This window comes from Erithacus rubecula, assembly GCF_903797595.1.
Source record: "Erithacus rubecula genome assembly, chromosome: Z".
Taxonomy (NCBI): domain Eukaryota; kingdom Metazoa; phylum Chordata; class Aves; order Passeriformes; family Muscicapidae; genus Erithacus; species Erithacus rubecula.
Window position 1 is genome coordinate 25621734 of NC_136661.1, and position 22978 is coordinate 25644711.

The 22978-nt window shown below is 38.2% G+C and overlaps 1 protein-coding gene across 1 annotated transcript in view; it reads left to right on the forward strand.

Annotated features, from left to right (window-relative positions):
- Positions 1–14018: 14018 nt before the first annotated feature.
- The window catches only part of LOC306814524 (protein hinderin-like), a gene marked incomplete at its 5' end in the record, with an annotated part of 123590 nt that continues 114630 nt past the window's right edge, over positions 14019–22978 (forward strand). Inside the window, 2 exons of the mRNA XM_079330658.1 lie at positions 14019–14043; positions 15170–15303. Of these exons, the coding sequence (XP_079186784.1) occupies positions 14019–14043; positions 15170–15303 (159 nt within the window). The remainder of the gene's footprint in view (positions 14044–15169; positions 15304–22978) is intronic.

Here is a 22978-nt window from a genome sequence, read left to right on the forward strand (position 1 = left end):
TATAGCCACGTGGTGCTTTGTCTTATTTAAAACTCAGTTGGCCCCTTGTTCTGTAAGTTTAATAGAGATGTAGTCTCTACTGCCACAATGTCAATTTTGCTGCAGTTTGTCCTGCAGAATGTTGAATATATGCCTTGCTCTGTGAAAAGGTTGCATTAGGAGTCTTGGAAAACACAGCAATGCACCAACAAATTTTGATTAAGATTCATTTACAAGAGGAGTCTCCCACAGTTTTTATAGCCTTGAAAAGACCGACAATGGTTTGGTGAAATAAACTGTTATGTGCAAAAATTACAACAGAATTTATAGTGTTTAGACAGCCTTGGTGCCGTGCTAGGAAATTGTTGTTAATTGATCTTACCATTTTATTATGATGGATCTTGTCTAGAAAACACATCAACTTCTAGCATGTTATATATTTCATTCTTTCTTTTCCAGTTGTTTCTTAGATTAGGAATAGAAATCTCTTCCATCAACCTTTTGGCTTATGTAGTAGTTGTTCTTAAGCAGGCATTGAAAATTAAGTGAATTAAAGATAAGCAAGATTTTTTTTTTCATGTCAAGCTCATCAGCATTTTAAATTTCTATTTTGAAGGCATTGTTAATACTTTGAAATGCAATTTTGTTTCACTAAAATGTATTTCAAACAAATTCAGAGATACCATGTTTTGGTTTTATGTTCTTTCATGACATACTGAGAGACTCATGTTGTGATCCTGCTGTTCTGATGATTGTGCTCTGACATAATGGAAGTGATTTATTTGTCTTTTGAAACTGTGTCAGTCTGTCATTGCAACATACATAGTGTATCAATACTGAATCAGTCATCCAATTAGACTTTCAGCTACTGCTGAAAAAATGTGGGGTTTTTGTTTTTCTTTTTAAGTGAGCAAAATGTGACAATTTGTGATAAAAGAAAAGTTTGACAAGCAACCAAACAGCTGATAAAAAATAAAAATATTGTTTTCTTTGAAAAAAGGGAGGATTTTCTGAAATTTCAGTTTCATATTGTTTTTCTTCTGTTTGAAAAGTGATTTTGATGGAAGGTTGGTGTTGTTAGCACCATATATCAGAAAAAAAAACCCTGTAAGAGATCTCTAGGCATCCTTTTCTTTTCCAACAGAGAATGGATCACTGTCTTTCTCTCTGGATGCTAGTTCTTTGTACAGATAGCCTGAATTTAAGTTTAGATTTTCGTTCTAATTTGGAGGCTTTGCCATAGCTGCAAGCCTTTGTCTAGAAATTTGAATTGTTTCTCACTCAGCAAATTAAGCTTTGCAATGTCCACTGCTGATGAGCTTTCCAAACTGTCACAGGTTTCCTCTGTCCTCTGTGAAATGCACTGCAGTTTGGGGAGCTGTCCCACAGATCTGTGGTAGGGGTTGCAGAAATGGTGAAGTTGGGCAGATTTCAAAGAGCCATGAGTATATTGTGGGGAAAGTGACAGGTAGGTTCTTTGATCAGCATTAACTACAATGCCAGTAAACCTTTAACTTAGCTGCCATTAATTCAGCCCGACTGAAATAGCATTTAGAGTTAATGAAACTAGTTTTAACAGGATCTGCAATGCTTTCTCTGTGTGAACGTGTGACATTTTACAAGTGCATTGCAAAGACTAAATTGATTCTTAGAAGAATACATTTCTCTAGTCCAGACAAGACCTAATAGATCTTTTTCCTAGATAGCAGACTTAACTTTTTCCTAATTTTCTCTCTTGATTAAAATCCTGAATGGGGGGAGGTTTCTACTAAATGTCTGCTCAAAACAAGCTTAGAGAAAATGGAATGTCAGCCTTAAAAATGTCACTTTAATAAGGTTTGACAGGATAAGGTCCTAGAAGTCTCCTAATGATATATATGCAAGTATGGAGTATGTATGCTTGCTGTATTTTGAATCAGTGTGTGCAGGAATGTATATTCCAAAAATATTAATGACACTGTGCTGGGAAGACTGTTAGGAATAAGGAGCACTGGCAAAGAAAAAGGACTGGCAAACCCAGGATACTGAGGTGGATGAAAGGGAACTGAATATTTAATATAGACAGTAAAAAGAGGTATCAGGCTGTTGGGGCAAAGAGATAGATCTTCTATTAAGTAGGAGAAAATAGCTCTCATAAAAAATCCCCTTCCTATTTATACTTGGATTTCATAAGGGAAATAGTACAATTCTAAGGGGTATTTATGCTTTTAGGTGTGAAAATGGAAACAATTTCCTTTTTGTATGTCCTTTTCTCTGTGTATGTGCACAAGCACTAGTATTATTCTAACATTTTTTTCATAGTGCTGACTATGTTTTTAGCACAGAATATACTCTAGTTTTGCTAAGTTAATTTTTGTCTATCCATAAAATTCTGCTGACTTTTCTTTTGTGTCTAAATACTTGACTGATTATTGAATTCCATGCATTTATGCATACTTCAGAAGTCTTATTTGACAATTAGTGTCTGGAAAATCAAGGAAAGGCACATGTCATGCATGTGCCACATATTTAAATCACACATTAAAAAAGCCATCTGCTCAGCACTTCATTTTTAGGGTGTTCTCTGTTCTACAGAGAACATATCATTAACAGGAGTTCAAAACTAACTTAGGTATACCTATTAGGCATAGTTTAATTTTATTTATATGTGTGTGTGTGTGTGTGTGTATTACCAGGTGCCTACATTTCCAAACCAGTGACAATTTAACCTAAACTCCTGAGGGTGACATTTTGCAGCTAGTAAGCAAGCTTATAGAATCTGGACAAAGACAGTGGAGTTTCATATTGAGCTGTGGGGCAGTACCCACTCATAAAACTCAAAATTTTTATTTGTGATTGTTTTTCTGCTCTTACATAATTTGAAATTGGATAGCAATTCTTTGGAATAAGCTATAACCACTTATGTGTTTTAATAATACGAGGTTTTGCAATATTGTCCAACAGTTGTTGAATATATTTTTTATTTTCTTAGTTCAGGGCAGGGACATTACAGTTATACTTTGTTTATCTGAAACTGTTATCTAAAACAATATTATGGCAACCAATTATTCTGTGTTTAATGTTGGTGGGCAAATTCCCCAGACCATCTAAGGTTGTTTAATATCCCCTTGCAGTGTTTGGACAATGGACTGATGTTATTAGAAACTATGAATCAAAGTTAAATTGAGGGTATGAATCATGTTTAAACTGCAGAAACAAAGTCATGATGATGTGAAAGTGCAAGTAAGGAAAGGAAACCATAGGATCAAATAATTGCAGCTTTTTGCCTAGGTGCAGGCTGGTTAAATCTTCGTTATGGGTGTGCATCTTGCACAGATGCTGCCTGCCCTGTGCTGCATTTGCACTGTGCTGTGACCCTGTTCTGTAAGCACTTGATCTGCAGCCTGGCCATTGAGAGAGGGGTGGAGATGGTGCAGATGCTCCAGGTGTTCCTGCCTGCAGCTGACCTGCCTGATGTAGCCTGTGCTGTGGTCCCTTCTGCTGGCTTGTGGTACTACCATTCCTACCAGGAGACACTTAAGGATGTAGGGATTTGCAGGAGAAGCTGTCACTTCTGTTTTTTTAGATCAAGAGGCAAAAAGGATTGAATAAAATTAAAATACTTTTATGCTACTAAGACTTCTGCGAATTTGATCAGGGAAGCGTGGGTTAGAAGAATAGGAGTAATAATTCTCAAGCTTAGAAATTTCTGTGTTTGCTTTCTTCCAGGGTGGGGTAGGTGATGTGGAAGCACTTCTGTACAAGCCCAAAGTTTGCTGTTCTTGAAACATGTTTTTTGTGTTTTCTGAAACTGTGGAATATATTTGTTTTCTCTTGTCTACTAGCAAGTTATGTCTTTGTTCCTGCTTCTACTAGACTGAGTATTTTTAGTGTCCCCCTGTCTTCTTTGAGGAAGAGTTTTGGTAGGAGTTGGTTTGAGCTTATTCCATGTGAAAACATGTACATATTTGAATATGCACATGTATGTGTTGAAATACTTAGCTAGCAGTCCCAGAGCAGCAGGATATATATATTTCTGCATACTCTTGAATATATCTATCTCTGCATCCATTTATGGATGCCCAAAGAAGATGCTTATTGGTGTAATGAGTTCTTTTCTGAGCAGCACAGGTCAGGTCCAAACATAACAATTTGTTGTATCTGACCGCCACTAAACAGTGTGGGAAGTGTTTAATGCAAAAGTATGGGAGTGTGTCTTGTAAAGCATTAAATCCAAAAAGTGTGAGGAAGAGCAATGAGAAATTTAAAATAAGGATGTTAAATGTAACTCAAAGCCACACATTTCTTAAAACAGTATAACTTCCTTCCCACAATCTGTGTTAACAGATTTTGTGATTTTCAGTTGAACTCTGGATGCATGTGTGCTGATCTCTGTGCAGAATCTTTTCAGTAATCCATGCTGTTATCACCGTGTTGCTTTTAAAAATGTTAGCTCTCTACAGCACTGAGCAACTGCATGGTAAACAAGCCTTTTTACTTATCCTTACTTTAGACTTCATGTGCAAACCTTAATACCATATTCATATAAGGTCTGACCTTTCCTACAGTTGCAAACAAACTTCCAAATAAACCTTGAATTATTAAACTACCCTTTATGTGAATGTAATGCAGTTCTCATACTGTTTTATACTTCTCTAGCTTCCATGCTTATATTACAGAAATGTGTTCAAATGACAGATCTGGCCTTCCTAAGCAAAATAGGTTTATCTTTTTCTAATTAGGCAAAAAATTCAGTCTAAAGGTTTTGTTTGACCAGAAGTGAGATCCTATAATAAACATTGTAGGCAAGTTCTATTGACTTGTTAGTAGATGTGTAGGGATCTGTTTCACATTACAGGACTACCATAATAAACACTGAAGATTAATGTTGTTAATTTAGAAGACAATCTTTGACAGAAGTTCATGTTCTAGTGACTATGTTGTTTCTGTTTAATTGTGTGCATGCGTGAACAAAATGTTGTCAGGTTGCAGTGGTGTGTGTATTTTTATTTGCATTGTATCAGCAATTCATGATGGGAAGGTGAAACCAACAGTAATGGGCTGAGGAGCTGTTATGAGAAATAGAATTTTTTCTTCCTTTCTCTGGTAGTCAGCTTCATGAATTTCCAGTCTTGATATTCTGTGGATCACAAGTGAAATTTTGGGTTTTGTGGTGGGAAGGGTAGAAATTAGCAAATGGGAGTGAATGTATGAGAACAGACACAATGCTCTGTCTTAAAAAGTAAACTAACTTAAAAAGTAAACTCAAGTTTTCAACTGGGGAAAAAGAAGATCCACATTTCAAGTTAGCATTTTAGGTTTCCTTTAAATGCCAGTCTGAAGCAATTTTTGCAGCTGTTCCTGTAAAAAGTGCAAAAGTTTTACTTGTATGGTTTTTGGTGGTATTCAAAAGACTTCTGTGCCCTCTTTGTAAGAGTGCTGCTTTCAGTTATGGCTATGGCACACACACAGAAATGGAGATGGCTTTGATTTACAGTGCCTTGTTGCAGGCATCTCCTTTTTTAAGGCAAGGTCCCCAATTTAAGGAGACAGCCAGTCTCCTGGATATAAAGACAAAAAGGGTGAGAGGAGAATTATGGCTTATGTTTCCTGGGTTGCCATGACTTCTATTAGAAGCCCTAGGAGTTAAAATTTCTTTTAAGAGAACATATGAGACAGGATACATGAAGTACACATGTTAATTACAGGTAATGACAGATGTGAGAAGGAGCACAAATAGTGCTTGCTTCTTCACCTTAATATGCAGTAACATGAGCCAGAATACTCCAAGTGTGGGGGGGGTTGTTAGTGAAACCAGTCTAGGAATTTTACAGCAGGTTTTAGTGAGCTTTTTGCATATATGGCATTAATAAGTTTATTGTAGAATTTTGAAGTGTTTGGTTTTTCAGTTATACATGGTTTTATTTTACTGGTTTTAGTAAATTGTGTTCTAAGTCATACAGAACATGTGGTATGGATGGAGTAATGTGTGTACTGAACGCTGAATTTTTGCATGCCTTGCTGCTTGTTACTTTTTTCTTGTGGACCATAATAGTGGATTAAAATGTTTGCATTTATTTTGCCTTAGATTTTGATATATTTCAGTGAAATTGACAACAGTTATTATTGTCATAGGAGCGAGAGAGAAGATATTCAATGTCCTGAAAGAGACCACTTTAGTGTATCTTACAGAAATGCTTGAAAATATAGAAGAATTTCTGTTCTAAAACTATAATTCTAGGCTTGTCATTATTGCTTGTCTAGGCAATAATTCTAGGCTTGTCATCCTAGAAAGGCACCTTCACACATCTTTAATTTCTGTAACTAGTTTTAATAATTTCCATGGGACCATCCTGAAAATAGACCTTTTCTCAGCTATGCCCTGGTTATGCAGGTCAAACTGATTTATTTTTTGCTATCACTTTATTTTCGTGATCTGGGTAAGCATGCATAAACATGAAATTATGGATATTAAGCTGTACCTAGCATTTTATATTCTTTCTCATGCAACTTTTTGGTTTTTCAGAGGACAAACTGTAAAAACAACCTGATGAATACTTTCTGGTCATAGCACTATGCAATCTACCTTGAGAGTAGGTAGGCAATTCTAAGAATTGTTCAGCTTGTAACAGCATTGTGTAGAACTCTGCATGAACTGGGAAACTATGGTGTGTCTTATGAATTGCAAAATTGCACTTAGTTTTCAAGGAAGAGGGATAGTGTTGTTGAGGACATGGGAAATTTCAGGTGGTTTTTGTACTTTGCAATTCTAAAAATAACCTGAAACTTGGCTTTGTATGCATCGTGGCTTTCTTCTTTCAGTGTTCATAAAATTAGAAAGGTGATGTATATATGTGTATATGTAAGTGTTTCAGGCTTTATGAGAATATACAGGGTTACTGAACTGAAATAATGAAGTTGGGGCTTCATGGGATGGTCACCTTCTTTTGCAATATAATTAGAAAATGCAGTAGCTTCCATTTTTGTATGCAAACAGAAAATATATGTATGGAGCCAATGGGTATAGATCTGTACTAAACTTTATATTTACTCAAACCTTTTGACTGTATTTGAATCTTCTTCTAATTTCTTTCTTGTAACTAATTTACATAATGCTTCTGCTCACTTAAAATCAGCTCATTCTAAGGAGTGCTATAATGTGTTGTGCTAATCTAGGTCCTTTCGTTCTGGGAGATCAGTGGTTTGCAAATGCTCATAATTCTGTCCTCATTCTGTGAGCTAAAATGTATTGCTGCCATCTCATCTTCTTAAAAATGAAGAAAATGAAGTAGAAATTTGAGAATTTGTTCAACATTAAAGGAAGGTTGTAGTAGGACTATGTTTAAAATTCAGATGTCTTTATTCTGCCACTTGTGTTTTCCTTTGATTTTTTTTTTGTCTTAATTTCTGAGCTTGCACAGTAAAACTCTGGGAGAAAACTTTAGCCTTCACTGAAGGCAGGACTAGGACTTAATTCAAAACCACATGAAGATAACTCTACTGCCAATTAGGACAGCCTGCAGGAGTCTGTAAAAACACTCTTTGCTCACAAAGAAAGAGAACTTCAGATTCCTCATCCAATATTGCTTTTGAAGTCCCTTTCCTAAAGATGTGGTATTAAACCTGCTTATGTCAAACTGTATCATTTTGCTACTTGCAAGAACCTATCTGACAATAGTTCTTGCAAGTTACTGCTGCTTTTGTCTTCCTATATTTTCATTTCAGACTCAGCCTTAATCTCCTCCTGGAACATTTAGGCATTTTCCATTTGTCTGCACATGGACATTAATTCCTTAGACAGCTTTAGGGTTTCTACAAAATCAAGTGGTGTAAATTGAAACAGTGCCTTTTGCCATTTCCATGTTAAGTATCTGTTTGGATGTGTGGCTGCTGCTACTTTATCTTGTTCTTGAACAACTTTATATTGCAAAGTTAATTTATTGTCTCGTGGAGATACAGTGAGTGCAGTATGGTATCTGTCACCTTTGGCAACATGGTCCTTGAGTAGGTGGAGGGATTTACATCAGAGAAAATATCTTAATACTTGTGTGTTGAAACTTTCTTTTTCCAGGAGGTGTAGTTTTTAAACACAGAGGAACCTGACTGATGTTTTTTCTGGTTTCTGTCTAGAGGTCCTTGATAAATTAAGTTACTGCATAATGTCCAAGAGCAACCCTTCCTTTTGTTTTAATAATTGCATTTTTGTTTCCTCTGTTAAGAGAGGTTTTTGGTGATTGGTGGTGGCCCGTATGAGGAAGCTGCACTCAGACCATGTCCAAATACTTTTCTGGAACAATACACCCATCTTCAAAATATTTACAGTATGCTTTTGCAACTTTTCTTTGTACGTATGATTTTTGTGTCCTTGCAGTGATTAGGAAATCTTGCTTCCTTTCCTTTTGCTTAGGGAAGGAAGGAAAATACTTGCATACCTGTGGAAGGTTTGTGACCCAACCTGCATGGTTGGTGATATGTGCACAGATTTCTGTTGCAGCTGGAATTATGTAGTGGGAGAATTGATCAAATGTGTAATACCAGGCTGCTTTTCCTTACTTACCTCTCAGAGGGCAATTGCCATTTGCAGACAGATATCAGCCTGGTGAGGTCCAGGCCTAGTGGAACTAAATTTTAGGGATCTAATGGAACACTTCTAAAGTGCAGAAGCCTCAGTTTGGCAGAGATGTAGTGGTTTTGGGTACAGTAAAAGGTGTGGGAAAGGTGAATTCTCTTTTATAATTGAATGCAAATTATCAGCAGGATTTCTTTATAATATCAAAACTTTAGAATGATTAAGTTGGTGTGGCCCTCACATGAGCAGGCAGACAGTTGTGGATAAAGAGTGACATGAGCAGCAGTCCTCTTTCCTTGACATCTGGAAATGGCCTTCTGTGGCTAAAAATTGTTTGTGTAGAGAATGCAAATGAATTCCTCTTTGTTTTTGCTTAAACCCATGAGGATGGAATTTCTGGCACAGAATTGGAGCTTTTTAAGGACTTCAGAGTTCAAATGAAAATATGCCTGAATTCTCTCATTAGCAGCTCATCTGTGCACATGCAGGGGACAATGGCATCCAACAGACTCCTTTCAAGTAATAGCAACCCTCTGGTTTTTAATGCCTAAGCTGTATCTTGCTACTTAAGACTTGGAAGTTGCTAGAATTACAACCATTCTTGTTTTGTAAGGGAATATGCAGCTGAATACAAAAAGAGTGGAAAGGATGAGGATGAAAGATTGTTCTCTGAGCAGTGAGAGGTGCTGGAGAGTGGACAGCTGCTGTGCTCTCAGCATTTCTGTGTAGGTGGTTCTTACAGAATTGGTAAAGCACCAGTGGCAAGGGATTACCTGGAGGGAAAAATGCTTCTGTTGCCCTGGTTAAAAATACAGGTTTTTTGCCAAGTTATCATCTACTCTGATTGCACAAGAACGCTGTGTTGCATGCTAGAGGCAGGATGTTCTTTTTCAAATGAGCTGCTTTTCTCCTCTCTTGAATTTTGTTTAAAGTAGTCACTTAAGCTTAAATATTAGTTTTGAGGTTAATATAGGGTGATGTAAGCTCTCTGGTGGTAAATGTTGAGAATAAACACTGGGTGATATCTTACCCCTCTTCAACAAGACATCCCGTACTTTCCATCATTACCTTCTCTTTGCAGATGATTATGAAGAAAATAAGTGAAGGTATGATATTTAAAACTTGTCCCTCCTGTAATTTTCAGACAGCTGTTTACCAGAGTGATCTTTATGATCCTTTGTCTAATTATTAAAGATGAAGGTCATAGATCAGGACCTTCTAGTAAGCTCCAGACTGCCGTACTTTAATTTGCATCCATGCTTACTTTGAGCCAAATCTCAGTTAAAGCTTAATTGCCCATATTGTATCTCCTGATCTCTGAAGGTGGCAGATTCTTTTCAGAAAGAACAGCATCAACATTACTGCTTTGTATAATGATATCTCTTAGCAAATAAAAAAAAAATTCTTCTGTTCATTCCACCCTGAGGTTGGGACCTTTCTGTACTCTACTCAGAGAATGGGGTTCAGCTTTGTATTGCAGTAATCCCAACAGAGATGTGCAAGACTCTTTTTCATGGGTGTCTTGTCAGACACAGTTAAGATTATCCATGTTTTTCTACATCAGGTAATACAAACATTAACCCCATAAAGCATTACCCTTATGAAACAGTTTTGCTTTTTTAGGAACCAAGAGAGTAGAAGTAGATAAGCATATGGTAGTGTTAAATTTGGCAAAACCACAGAGTAATACAGTTGTGAAAAGTAATCCAAGTTGTATAGCAGGTATGTATTATTGGTGTCAAAAATGTTAAACATTTCAGTCTTGTAAATTCTAAGTCCTCCAGGGTTATTGAACAAACTGAAAGTGAAATCTGTGTACAGAAAATACTCCAAACTGGTTAATGATATTTATGACAGACTTTACAAGCTGGCATTTGAATTTTCTTTCATATCTCTAGTGTTTGTGATGTCCCACTCTTAAGGAGAAGGGAGCACCCAAGGTACATAGATGTTCATGGTTGAAAGGAACAACAGGAGTCAGATGGTCTGCAAACAATCACAAAGTTGTATTAATAAATTGCACACTTGGCATGAAAATTGCTATGTGAGTCCTTACCCTCCTACAAGCACACGGCAGAGGGTTTAGGATAAAGGGGTAAGATGAAGTGGAAGAATGAGGGAGAGAGAAATGAATTAAAGAGAGGGAGGAAGAAAGAGGGAGAGATCACCAGAGAGATCCTGACTCCATCACTGATGCAGCTGTTGGGGTGTGCAGAGTCCAGGGGTGCACATACACCTGGAATTTTTGGGGTATCTTTTTACAGATGAATTTTCCTGTGCTGGAGGTAAATTTCCAAAGTAATTTAGCAGCTGTGTGCATTCAGTTCTTCCAGACCTTTCTGGAAATGGCTTGGAGAGGCTTCAGGGTGTTTGCTAGTATCTATATCCTTCTGCAGCCCATGCCTGTTTCTTGCCCTCATTCCAACACCTATATTGTGTTGTGCTTATCTCCAGGAGCCAGGACAAGGAAGTTTGTCCTGGAAAAGTGCAGTCCTATCCCTATATGCCTCTTCTCCAGCCACATCCTGTTTTTTTCCTCATGGTGTGTTAATACCAGCTATCCTTGGTTATTACCAGCAATTCTTGTCTGTTAATAGCAACAATCCTTGCTTGTCTCCACAGCCATCTGGTTGTTGGTGTTTGAGACATGCACATTAGCTCACCTTCTGGGATAAGAGAGTTGTCTGTCTTCATGGATTTGTTAAGTGATAGAGAACTTGGGTAAAATCTGTATTTGAGGAGTAACTTGAACTGGGGTGACTATGCTTTAAAAGAAACAAAAAACCAACAGAGGGATGGAATTACCAGAATGTGTGAAAATACTCAGTTGAATGGATCACAGGTTATAGAGAAGTAACACTGGAATATGTGAGATTCATTAGTCATGGTTATTGACTCTGAACTTTCATGAAAGGTGAGGCAAGACTATTTACAAGGGTTTGTAGTGACAGGACAAAGGGGAATTGCTTCAAGCTGAACATACAGGTTTAGGTTAGATATTAAATTCTTTATTGTGCGGTTGGCCAGGCATTGTCACAGACTGCTCAGAGAATGTGTAGATGTCCCATCCTTGGGGTGTTTAAAGCCAGGTTGGATGTGGCTCTGAGCAACCTGATCAAGTGGAAGGGGTCCCTATGCATGGTAGGGGTTTGGGGTTAGGTAATCTTTGGAGTCCCCTTCTAACCCAAACCATTTTATGAGTCTATGACTGACCTGAGAATGTGCAGTGTGTTACTGTAGGAAAGGGAAAGGTTTGGGGGCATCGAATGAAGCACTAGATTCTGTGGAAACATCTGGAAAAAGCTCTTTATTTTTATATCCCCAAAGTTCACATTTGGGTGAAAAAACAGATGAAATGAAAGACAGAAGAAAAGGGGAGAGAGGAGATGGACTCACAAAAACAATAGGACGAATAGGCATTTTTATCCTGTCAGAATAGCAATTACAGCTCTGTGGGCTGTTGTTGGTTTGCAATTTACTGTATGCATTCAGGGAGAAGAGAATTTCTGATCTTTATAATTTAGAATCACGATGGTGATTAGCCACAGAAGAAATCAATACATTTCATGTTCAAATTGAGTTTACCAACTTGATTATTACACCCCCTACTTGAGATTTATTTTGAAAGCCGATTGGAATATTCTGCTGGAGCACTGCTTGCTGCTTATTGCAGCCGTGTGAGCCATACTGAACATGGCACACTGGAGATCTCTGGTTTCCTCCCGTGTTTCATCCAAAACTTATATCAAAGTGCTGGTGTTTTACTTTTGCAGCCTCAATTTGTCTAGTTCAAATGTGACTTGCTCAGAGTTATATTTACTCATTTGTATTAGGCATGTGCATTTACAGTGTTTTTACTAGGATATTTGTCATCCAAATATCTTGCAAATCAAGATAATTAAAAATGGAAACTAAATAGCTGAGATTGTGAGGTAAGCATTAGTGATGAGGGCAGTCTGCCTATGCAGAACATCTTTGAAAGCAGGTCCTCTTTGAAGTCCAGAGAGCAGTGGGAGTAAAGGCTGACATTAAAACATTGTGGGTAGCAAGGTAGAGAAATAAAGCACTGAAGTGATAGGAAGAGGTGGAGAAGCCAAGAAATGACAGCTGAGACACAGACACAGTCATGATTAAACATTAGATTGAACTAAAATAATGAATTCTTATATCTGACTGAATTCAGGATACGTTTGGGGAATCTCATTCAGAGAAAATACAAACTCCAGCAGTTGTTTTATGATCATGATGAGGAAAGAAATAAGGTGCAAAGTTTACGGCAAAGATTGTATTCAAGTGTGAATTATTTGGAACAGGTACAATCTTTCTGTTCCACATCTGAATTTCTAAGGCAGTAGGTAGTGAGCCAGAGTGATACAGGCAGTGGACAGTGGTAAGTTTACCTGAGTCTGACTTTCTAGTAAAGATGTGAATAGGAAGGTAGAAATCTGAATGTAGTGACAAAAAAAAAAAGGATAGTGAAAACAGTTGCAATCACACTGGCAGAGCTTATGGAGTAAAATGCTCAATAACAAGGCGATAGTGGTGTGAGGTTCCCAAGAGTTACAGAAATAGGAGAACAATTGCATGTCTTGTGGTTCCAATTAAAAATTTACAAATTGAAGAGGACATTACAGATTTAAAACAACAGAAAACACAGCAAGCTGAATGTGTTACGGAGACCTGCTGGGGGAAAAGTGATTTGATTTTGATTGTCCTCCTGACTTGTGACATTTTTGGAAACAAAGAGACACCAGAATGAGGATGCAGGGACTGTGTGCTGCATTTAAGGATACAGCAAGTTCACAAAGAAAAATTGTTCTGTTTCACTTAACCCAAGAAAAACTTTCAGTAAGCAAGGTCATCCTATTGTTGGAGAATTATGAGAAGAAATATCAAAATCAGCTTAATGGTATTTTCTAGTCAGAAGAAAAAAAAAAAAAATCAGAATTAGAAAGGCCCGAGTTGTGCCAGTATGGATATCCATAGCTGCAGTATTTAAAGTATTTACAAAAATGAGTATGTGCTTTGTGAAGTCTTTCCCCATACAGTTAAAGAAAGAAACCTGACATAAGTAATCTTACGTTTTTTGAAGCTGGCACTAAATGACAGGGTCTCAAATTTTAGTTTTTTTTAAGACTTATTTATTTATTTAATTCCAAGTGTTTTAGGCTTGCCAGACCCTTTTACTTACAATTGGAATCTAGAATAGTTGAAGCTTAAGAAGTGATAGTTGCTTGGAGGCAAACTTCGAAGAGGATGTCATGCCTTCAAAGCTTTGTCATTCCTGACAATCTTTGTGCCTGTAGAACTGACTGCAGCAGTATTTTTTTCTAATTTGATACTTCAACTATGGCATAATTCTTACTACTTCTTTGGACTTCTGTTCTAAAGTGTTACTCCCTGTTGTCCAAAAGGATTTTTAGGCAAGTATTGTATAACTGTGTTGTATTTGACATGAAATGTGCTGTGCAGAAAGTGGGAAGCTAGGGCTATGCATTGTCTGGAGAATAAGCTTGGTATGTTGCTTTATAACAAAGTCCTTTTTTCATGTCAAGCTTGTAGTACATTTCCCTGAATCATTAATCTGCTGTGATGAATTTTGTAGACTTTTGTTTCTCACTTCCATGTCTGTAAAGGTAGGGATGCTGTAAATCTGTGAGGGTTGCACACCTGGGTTCTGGAATCAAGAAAAATGGTCCAGCTTTTCAGAAATGCCTGGAGTGTGGGGAGATGTGGTGAGGAGCAAGAACGTTACTCAGGTTCAGTGCATGAGAGTATGTGGAAGGAGAGGGCATTAATGTAGCTGGTCAAATGCCTTTGGGAGGCTGTGAAATGCAGAGCAGGGTAGTGTCCAGGTGAGTGTGATGTGGTTAAATAATTCCTCTGAGCTGAACTGCTCTTAAGCTGAGTCTTCCAAGGAGGAGCTGGGCTGTGGGTGTTGCTGGGAGAGAGAATGGCAGTGTATAACCTTTCTTTTAGGCAGTTTGAGAGTTGCTGTTCTTGCATTTGCAGATTAAAGGCTGGGATCTAGCTTCTGACCTCTCTTCACTCTGATTTTTGAAGTTGATGTTCTGACGTGCACAGCCCTGTTGTTACTGTACAGTTCTTGTGTTCTCTCTGTCCTGTTCCCAAAGAAGTATCTATTTCCCTTGGTTATTTTACTCAGAAGAATTAAGATATGATATTTTTTTCTCTAGATTCAGATAGTAGTTTCATCCTGCTAAGTTTCGTGTGGCTCTGTCAGTAAGACTTGTGTGTTTGTCTTTGTTCTGTTTAAAAAACTAGAAATTATAGACAAATTCATTGGTATGTATTTGAGTAAGTTTCCCTCTGTCTGGAAGAATGGCTTCTGTCTTTGAGGCATTTTTGTTAATTGTTCTTGAAGCAGCCTTTGGTGAATTTATCTTGAATTAGTTTTAAAATTGCTTTATATCTACTCTCTAAAAATCAAATTCACTACGTTTAATTCCGTTGAATATGTCTTGGTTTGAGATTGGGTTGTTTTTTTCTTTTTTATTTTCTTTTATTTTTTTTTTTTTTTTCTTGTAGTGGTAATAGTGTATATAAGACGTTCTGGTGAATGTGTTTGGACGGATTGCAGAAAGCCATGAGCACAGAGGGAGGGGGTTTTTCTGTGTGCAGAGCGGTGGTCCGGGCTGGTGGCTGTGGCAGGGGACACGGTGGGTGACATTCCCGAGTCGCGGTTCGGGAGCCGGGGCTGTGCCGCTCTCCGTGGCCACCAGGTGGCAGCGTTGGCCAGCGAGTGCCGTGTCCGGGTACCGGGAATCGAATGATGGCTTTGGGCTTTCTTTTGTTCTCCTTCTTCCCCTCTTTCCTTTTATTTCTTCATTATCCTCTGCAGCTAGGAGCTCCAAATTTGAACAAACCGCAGGTTTCATCTATCTCTTGCAGCGTTAATTTGTGAAAGGGTCTGTTTTTTGGCCATAGTGCGACGTGCTAAGAAATCATTCTGAGGAGTGAGAACAAAATTTCTTTGCAGGAGGGTGCAGAGTGAGGGGAGACACCGCTTTTTTTGCTTGGCTAAAGAAGGTTCGTTCTTATACCAAACCACATATATCTGTCCTTCCTCTACCTACTTACAGTACAAAATGTCATCTGGAAAAAAAAAATTAGTTATAATGTAGCGGCAAAACTGTTGCCTGGAGAGTGTGCCTGCTGAGAGCCAGGCGCAATTTGGAAACAGTAATAAGTTTCCCTTGATAGGATTATTTTCACTCTGCTTTCAGGGGGAGAGAGGATGGAGAAGTGTTTGTTCCTAATGGGAATGCCCTTGAAAGAACAAGTAGACGCAATCAAGGGAAAAATATACATATTCTGCAGTTAAGATTGTAGTTCTTCTGTAGACTAGAATAGATTCTAGTTAAATTAGAAAAGAGGTGGATTATGTGCCTAAGTTCAGTGCAGCAGCACCAGCCCTGCAGCAAATGTCAGCATCTCAGCAGTGATGATTGGTGTGTGTGGTGTTTTTGTGGCATGAGAATATTTTGGGGTTCTTAGTCAATGACTTCATTTATGTAGCAGGAAATAGAAGACCCTTGTGCCAAATTCATATCATCCTTAATGCAAAGAATAAATTCAGCACCTTTTTTTTTCCACCCCCAATCCTGTGTCTTGTAAATAACACTCTGTCAATTTTTTGGGATGAAAATAAGAAAGCATTAGCTTTTTCATCTGTTCTGCTCCAGATGTTGGAACTCATCTTTTGTTTTTGCTGTCTCTCCTAACAATTTTGCATCCCTCCTGCCTTAAGGAAATGGAATAGAAGACCAATTGTCTATTTGTGACAATCTATACTAAATTGGCTGCAAATTTAGAGAAAATTCTTTTGGTGTTCTATGTTGTACAGCTATAATTATGGCTGGGTTTATTTGCATGTATAAGGTAGTTGGGGTAGTTCCTTTTGGTTTTTGAACATACACTGAGACCAAAGTGGTAGGCTTTCAAAATGGTCTAGAACCATGAAATACCAGCTTCTCCCTTCAAAAAGTGTCCAGGTAGATTTGAAGAGAGGTGAAACTGGTGAGAATGGTCCTTCCTCAAGACACTGGAAGAAAGTGAAAAAATAGGAGGTACACAAAGTAATTTTTAAGTATTTGTTATGTGTTCACATTGTAAATACCTGCTGCTGTAGCTTTGGCACAGTCAGTATTGCACTGGGCCTGCTCGTAATGAGTGCTGTGACATTTATCTTTGCTTTTTGCCACTTAATTTGTACCTTCTTTACTTGTAAATAATTCCTCATGAGAGAATCCCTGCTAAATCAGGGCTGCATATTCCAAGTTGCCTATTACATTAGTGTGAATCTGATGTATAATTCAAGCAAATCACTAGTAAAAGATTTAAGTCTTTGTTATCCACAATGACTTTAGCCAAATTTCTAACTAGTTCACCCAAATAAGTGCTGATCTGTCTAGGACCTTCCTACAGTATATGGAAGGTTTTTCCATTAAAAGTAGAATAAGAGGGATATTTTCCCTGGGCTTTGAGGAATGTGGCAGCAGCACAAGTGGCATCCTAAGGGGGTTGTAGCAGTTATTTTCCAAAATAAAGGCTTTTCAGACTATTTGAATTCCTGGCATGAGGCATTAGGTGGCTCAGACATGATCCATTTTAGTATTGATTAGCCTGATATACATAAATCTGCTTCTGCTTTGATACCTGATGCAGAAGTGCCAGTCTCTGCACATTTTCTCTGGTGTGGAAGCTCCCATACCTTTCCTGCCACACACCTGACACACCAGGATATGCTGTGGACAGCTGATTCTTATCACTCATCTTTTGGGACTGAGCTTCAGAAGTCTGCTCTGAAAAGCAGTTTTTATTCTTTATTCTGTTTTTGCAGTGTATTTTCTTCCAATTATTATTTTCCCAACTCTTACTTGTAGGATGTGACAAATTTTAAGAGTCCTGGAACTGCCTGTGTATATTTCTGCAGGAATTTCAGGTTTTGTAAATTAAAACAGTGCAAGGACACATCATCTAATATCAGTGTGAGACTGACTAATTGAATATTGCTGGTACATAATGGACTTGAAGAATGTGATTTTTTTTCTTCTTTTAGGTGCCATTTTCTTTCAATTTCAGTACAAGCTACAAGAAACAAAGAACAATTTGTAAAAAGTTTTTTCAACCAAAATCAGTTTTGGTCAGTCAAGATTTTTTTATGTGTTTTGTGCTGTATTTACAGCTTGGCAATCTGTTGTCTTGACCCTTGCTAGGAAAGAAAATACTATTTCTACTTCTAGACTCTTGCTAAGAGAGAAAAGATTTCTAGTTCTGTGTTTGGCTTCAGACTCTTCATCAAATTTGGTTGTGTTTTTTCAGGGGTGGGGAATTTATGAAGAACTGTGACGATAATTACAAAGTTTAGCTTTAAAACATTTGTCATTTAAATGATAATGCATAAATGTGTTGGACTTGAGTGTAACTTGATGAATTTGGCATCTGTGTTGCATGTTACATGGAAAAGCTGCAAGGGCAGACATGCCATTGACATCAGACAAGCTGGACAAACATATTAAAAAAAGCCTAAAACCCCAAATACTAATACTTTCCCAATGCAGCAGTATACAGATTCACCAGTGTCAATGAATATTGTTCTGCTAGTATATTTCTTATTTCATGCTTCATTTTCTTTTCTCCCAGAGCTAGAAGTGTCATAAAGTGTTTTGCATTCTAAGTACTAGGGATACAGTGTAGAGACAGTATTTGCCATGTTCTAAGAGACAGAAGGCACACAGTGAAATTTAAAAAATTGAATAGACAGTTTCACCTCTACCATTTTACAAAAGAAATTGGCAAGGAGTAAACATGTGGGCTTGGGGAAGAAGCTGTCTGTATGTGGATGACTCCTTTCTTTCCCCCATGCATCAGAACTGAGAGAGGCACTCGCCCTAGTCAGGTCTGTACTTAGGCTTTGCATATTAGCCTTCACAGCAGTTAATGGTATTTAGGTTCAGCCTAGCTATCAAGAGGCAGGGAAGAGAAAAAAATGCAATAAAGAAGTGGCTCAGCTTCTCTCAAATGGGCTTTAATTGAGCTTTTTGTGATGAAAAGCTAATGCTATCTGTTTCCTAGAGATGACTAATTCTGTGTTCCAGTTGTTAACTGAAGAGATAGGACTGTAGTTAGAGACAGCTTGTACCAAAATACAGTAGCAAGCATTTGGTCTTTGAATAAAGGTTTTAAATATATTAGGTTATGCTGGAGGGGGAGGAAGAAAAAACTATCTATTTTTGTTACAGGTTGTACACTTAGCTGTAACAAATAGGAACACTATGGCTGGTGCTAGACAAATATTTTTAACATGGCTGTTTCCTGCCCTAGTTCTTAGAACAGGAAGTAAACATCTGTATCAGAGAGGATTTGCTATTACCACTGATAATTGCAATGATTCTCTTCTATGAAAGCTACTTAACTCCAACAGCATATTTAACTACGTATTTTAACATATTTGTACGGCGTGCATACAAATAAGGTCTATTTTCAGTAGTATTCTATACCTCATTTCTGCATTTATCAGCTGTAATACATTCCAAGTACTTCTGTATATCATTGAAATGAAAGATTTTACTGCAACTTAAGAATGAACATTTATGCTTCCTGCTTCCTCTGTTTTTTTTGCCAAGGTTTCTTCGATCTAAATACGGTGAGGTGCAGAAAAAGGATAGTCCCAGAGACCAGTGGTGTTCAAAATACCAGTGTCTGAAAGTGTTGCCTCAGATTGGTGAGCCTATCCAGGCAGAGCAAATGAGAACCAAAAATGCAAATTCTGTCAAAAAGTCTGCTCTTTATCTCTTGCTGAAGCAGGGAACGTGACCAGATCTCGTGTTGCTCTGCCTGATTAGCTCTTTCTGGAGAAAGTGAGCCTTTCTTGCTGTTGAGTTAGGGCTATCTGCTTTGAGTCACAAAGGAAATGTGAAGAAGTTGGGCATTTAAAATGGGCCATAATGCTTATTTGTGAATACCTTGTGCTTAGACCTGTGGAATTTCTTTTCTCATGAGAGTTTCAGTCAAGGAGGTGGCATATTGGCAATAATATTCATTTTCTTCTTATGCTACAACCTGGAAGATGTTTAGCTCCCAGAACACTAGTTAAGTTTAAATGTGGGGGGTTTTTTACCCCTCTATTTTACAGCCTTGAAAACTCTGGCACATTATAGCCTCAAAAAGTTACACAAGAGTGGATCTCTCTCAGTGTAGTGTAAGTTGAATGGGCTCTGTTCATGAAAAAGGAAAACACAGTAAAACCTTTGTATCAGTTCCTGCATGGCTGAGTCTGCAGTGAGCTTCAAAGGTCTTGCATCTGAGGAAAGTGATGACATGAAGAAAGTGTTCTGTGTGGAAGATCATGTAGAGATCAAGAGAATTGGAAACGAAGTCAGCAAAGTAATATTTCTAAAGAAAGACTTGTATAAGAGAGAAAATACAAGATAAGTTGGGAACTATGTCTAATATGAAAGGTTTTAGGAACAGAAGGCATGAAGGTGAGAGCTGAAGGAGGAACCAAAAGGAACTGTTATGGCCATAAATATGTCATGATGACTGTAGCAGGACATGAAGTGAAAGAGGAGCTGGGTTTTGCAGGACTGAGTGAGGAGTGGATCATGAATTCCTGTGTTAGGTACTGGGCAGAGAGCTGTTCCTCACTGTCAAGGTGAGTCTGCATCTAGCAGCTGTGAAATTCGAGGGCATGTGCTTGTAGTGGGGGCAGTTCTGCTTTTCCATTTAATGTTTCCCTCAGGGGTGTGTGCACAGCCCTGCTGACTTGGCCCTGATTCCAGCAGAGGCTGAATTATCTAAGTGAAACTGCACCAACAGGCCTGCTGTAAGCATCTAGCCTCACTGATAGAGCTATTTCTACCTCTTCTAGCTGTGTAGAAGGTGGATCTTCCTCTCTCAATCAGTATGCAGCTGAGTTCCATGGCCTATGGCTATGTGGGCTGAAAAATACTGAGGAAGCCTGAACTCCAGCATTCATCTTATAGAGGTGACTGAAGCTCCTCGTCCCTGTCCATCCATTTCAACACCAGAACTTTGACTGAAAATAAAAATTGTGTTGAATTCAGAGCCTTATAATAAAACATGTCACGTGGTTAACCTTTAATACAGTGTAGCATTTAAAGAATAGTTTGCATCTTTTGCTGGTAAATTACTACATAAATATTTAGATTAGGTGTGAATAGGAATGTGGCATTATTTATGGATCCATATTTCTCTGGCATTTCAGATGCATGGTTGTTTTGCTCCTTAATAAATGCAGACATTAAAAGAACAAGCATACACAAAGTGCTAATTTTAAAGCTTTGCAGCTCAGGGGAGAAAAATCTCACCATGTTTTGTTAGAACTGCTTGTCGTCTCCTTTTGCACAATAGAGGGAAGTCTTATAAAACACTAGAAGTTACATTAAGCTCCTTTATTTCTGATACTTGTCATGGAGTGACATGTCTCACCTGCTAGTGCAGATTGGTAGCAGAGCAACCTGTCAGATCTGAAGATGTTTTGGTGCTGTCTGTTCCTTCCTGCTTCAGAGGCAGATGTGTTATGGTACAGCTACTGCTTTAATTTTTGTCCCTATTTTACTTCAGTTCTTTCTCACCTTAATCCTTGGAAGAGGAAGACAAGAATATATGAAATGTCTTACTCATGAAAACTTGAAAAAAAGAGGAAAGGGCACCTCCCTTTTTTTCCTGGTTTAACCAGGGATTGGACTGTTAGGGAGGCTGCCCAGAAAGCCACATCAGCAGTGTGGAGTACAGCAAGTCAGAGAATGGAGCTGACAGTGACACTGCAGGCTCCTGTGGTCTCTCCTGGACTCTCAGGTCTGACTCTCCTGGGCTTTCTTACTTCTGTGAAGTCCTGTAAATCACATGCCTTGTCTCCATCCCAGCTTCCCCCATATCAAATGTGACCTTCCATGCAGAGTGAGCATACAGGGATGATGACAATAAGTCTGTTGATAGCCATAAGCTGTTGAGATACTGCAGTGGTGAAGGTTTCTTGCTGTTAGTACAGGAATAAGTTTCCATTTGAGATGGGAAAGATAGGGATGTTTCCTTGGTCTGTTGAAATTAAGGAGAGATACTGAGCAGCTGTACTGCAGTTTTGGCTTCTAAATTAATCCTACAGTAAAGAAGTTAAATCTTTGGGAGCTATTACTCCTCCATAGTCTCCATGGTGCTTATCAATGAGAAAATCTGATTAAATGTTCAGTGCTTTTGTGCCCTTTATTTGTCCTCTGTTTTGAACTTCTGGGAGGAAGGTAGATATCTCTATTTATTTGTTTCTTTAATTTTATCGTGGTCTTTTTCCTGAAAACCAGTCACTTCTAGTCCAGGGTCCTTGTGAGGTATTCACATACAATAATTTTCCTTCCTTTCTAGCTGGCAGGCATATATGGCTTGGTGTGCAGGTTACCTTGATCACTTCTTGGTCTAGAAGATACCCCTAATTTCTCTGTTTTTCTAGGCCCCTGTTATATAAAACCTTCTAGTGCTTGATTTTTTTTTCCGTTTCCTTATGTTGTATTTGGTTTGATGGCTCAGAAATTTATTATAACCAGGGGAATGTATTTGACAAGAAGGTCTATTCCATTCCTGAGTAGACTAAGCTCTTCTAAGCATCCGTGGTGATCCCTGCATTATCAGCAGTTGCTGTATGTGGAGTCATCTCACTGATTCTGACTGCATTGCAATAAGTAAAGAATTTGCCAAAGAACTATTTGCTTACTCAAATATTAATCCTGTGAGAGGAGTATATCTGAAAGTATCATTTTCTTGCTGCCAGTTACTTTCTTTATGCAAACTCTTTTCTGCTATATTTTCTTCTGATGAGCACTTTTGAGTTTAGATTCAGGAATTCCTGTCTTCAGGAGTAACAGCCCTCCAGCACTGATACCCTCAAGGCTAACACATAGCAATGTTTCTCTCAGATGAATGGAGAGCTGTAGTGGGAGGGAAAAAAGTCATAGCTATGGGGAAGAGGTTTTCTCTCTTCCCTGCCAATACCTTGGACTTCTGTGGTCCATACACATGAGCTGAGTACCTTGATAAGCTCATTGTCAAGAAGTCAAGGAGACCTCCAGGATGTCAGCTCTTCTTTAGTTGTAATAAATGTGAGCATTTAGGGATGAGTGTTTTTTCTTCCAGGAGGTAGCAAGTTCTAAAACCTCGTGACTTTTTTTACCTGAAAGCATGCATGGTTCCAGAAAGTCTGAAGCTCAGTGTGAATGGGTTATTCTGGCCTGTCCCAGCAAATTGTATTTTCTGATACAAAATTAATCAGCCAGAATAAACATCTTTATCTTCAAGAACAGTAGAAAAAAATCCTAGGAGCTGTACATTTGGCCTGTGGAAGTTAAATCTTTGCTATCAGTACTTCCCAAGAGTATCATTCCAGGTAATTAATTTTCTTTCTCTTCAATAAGTATT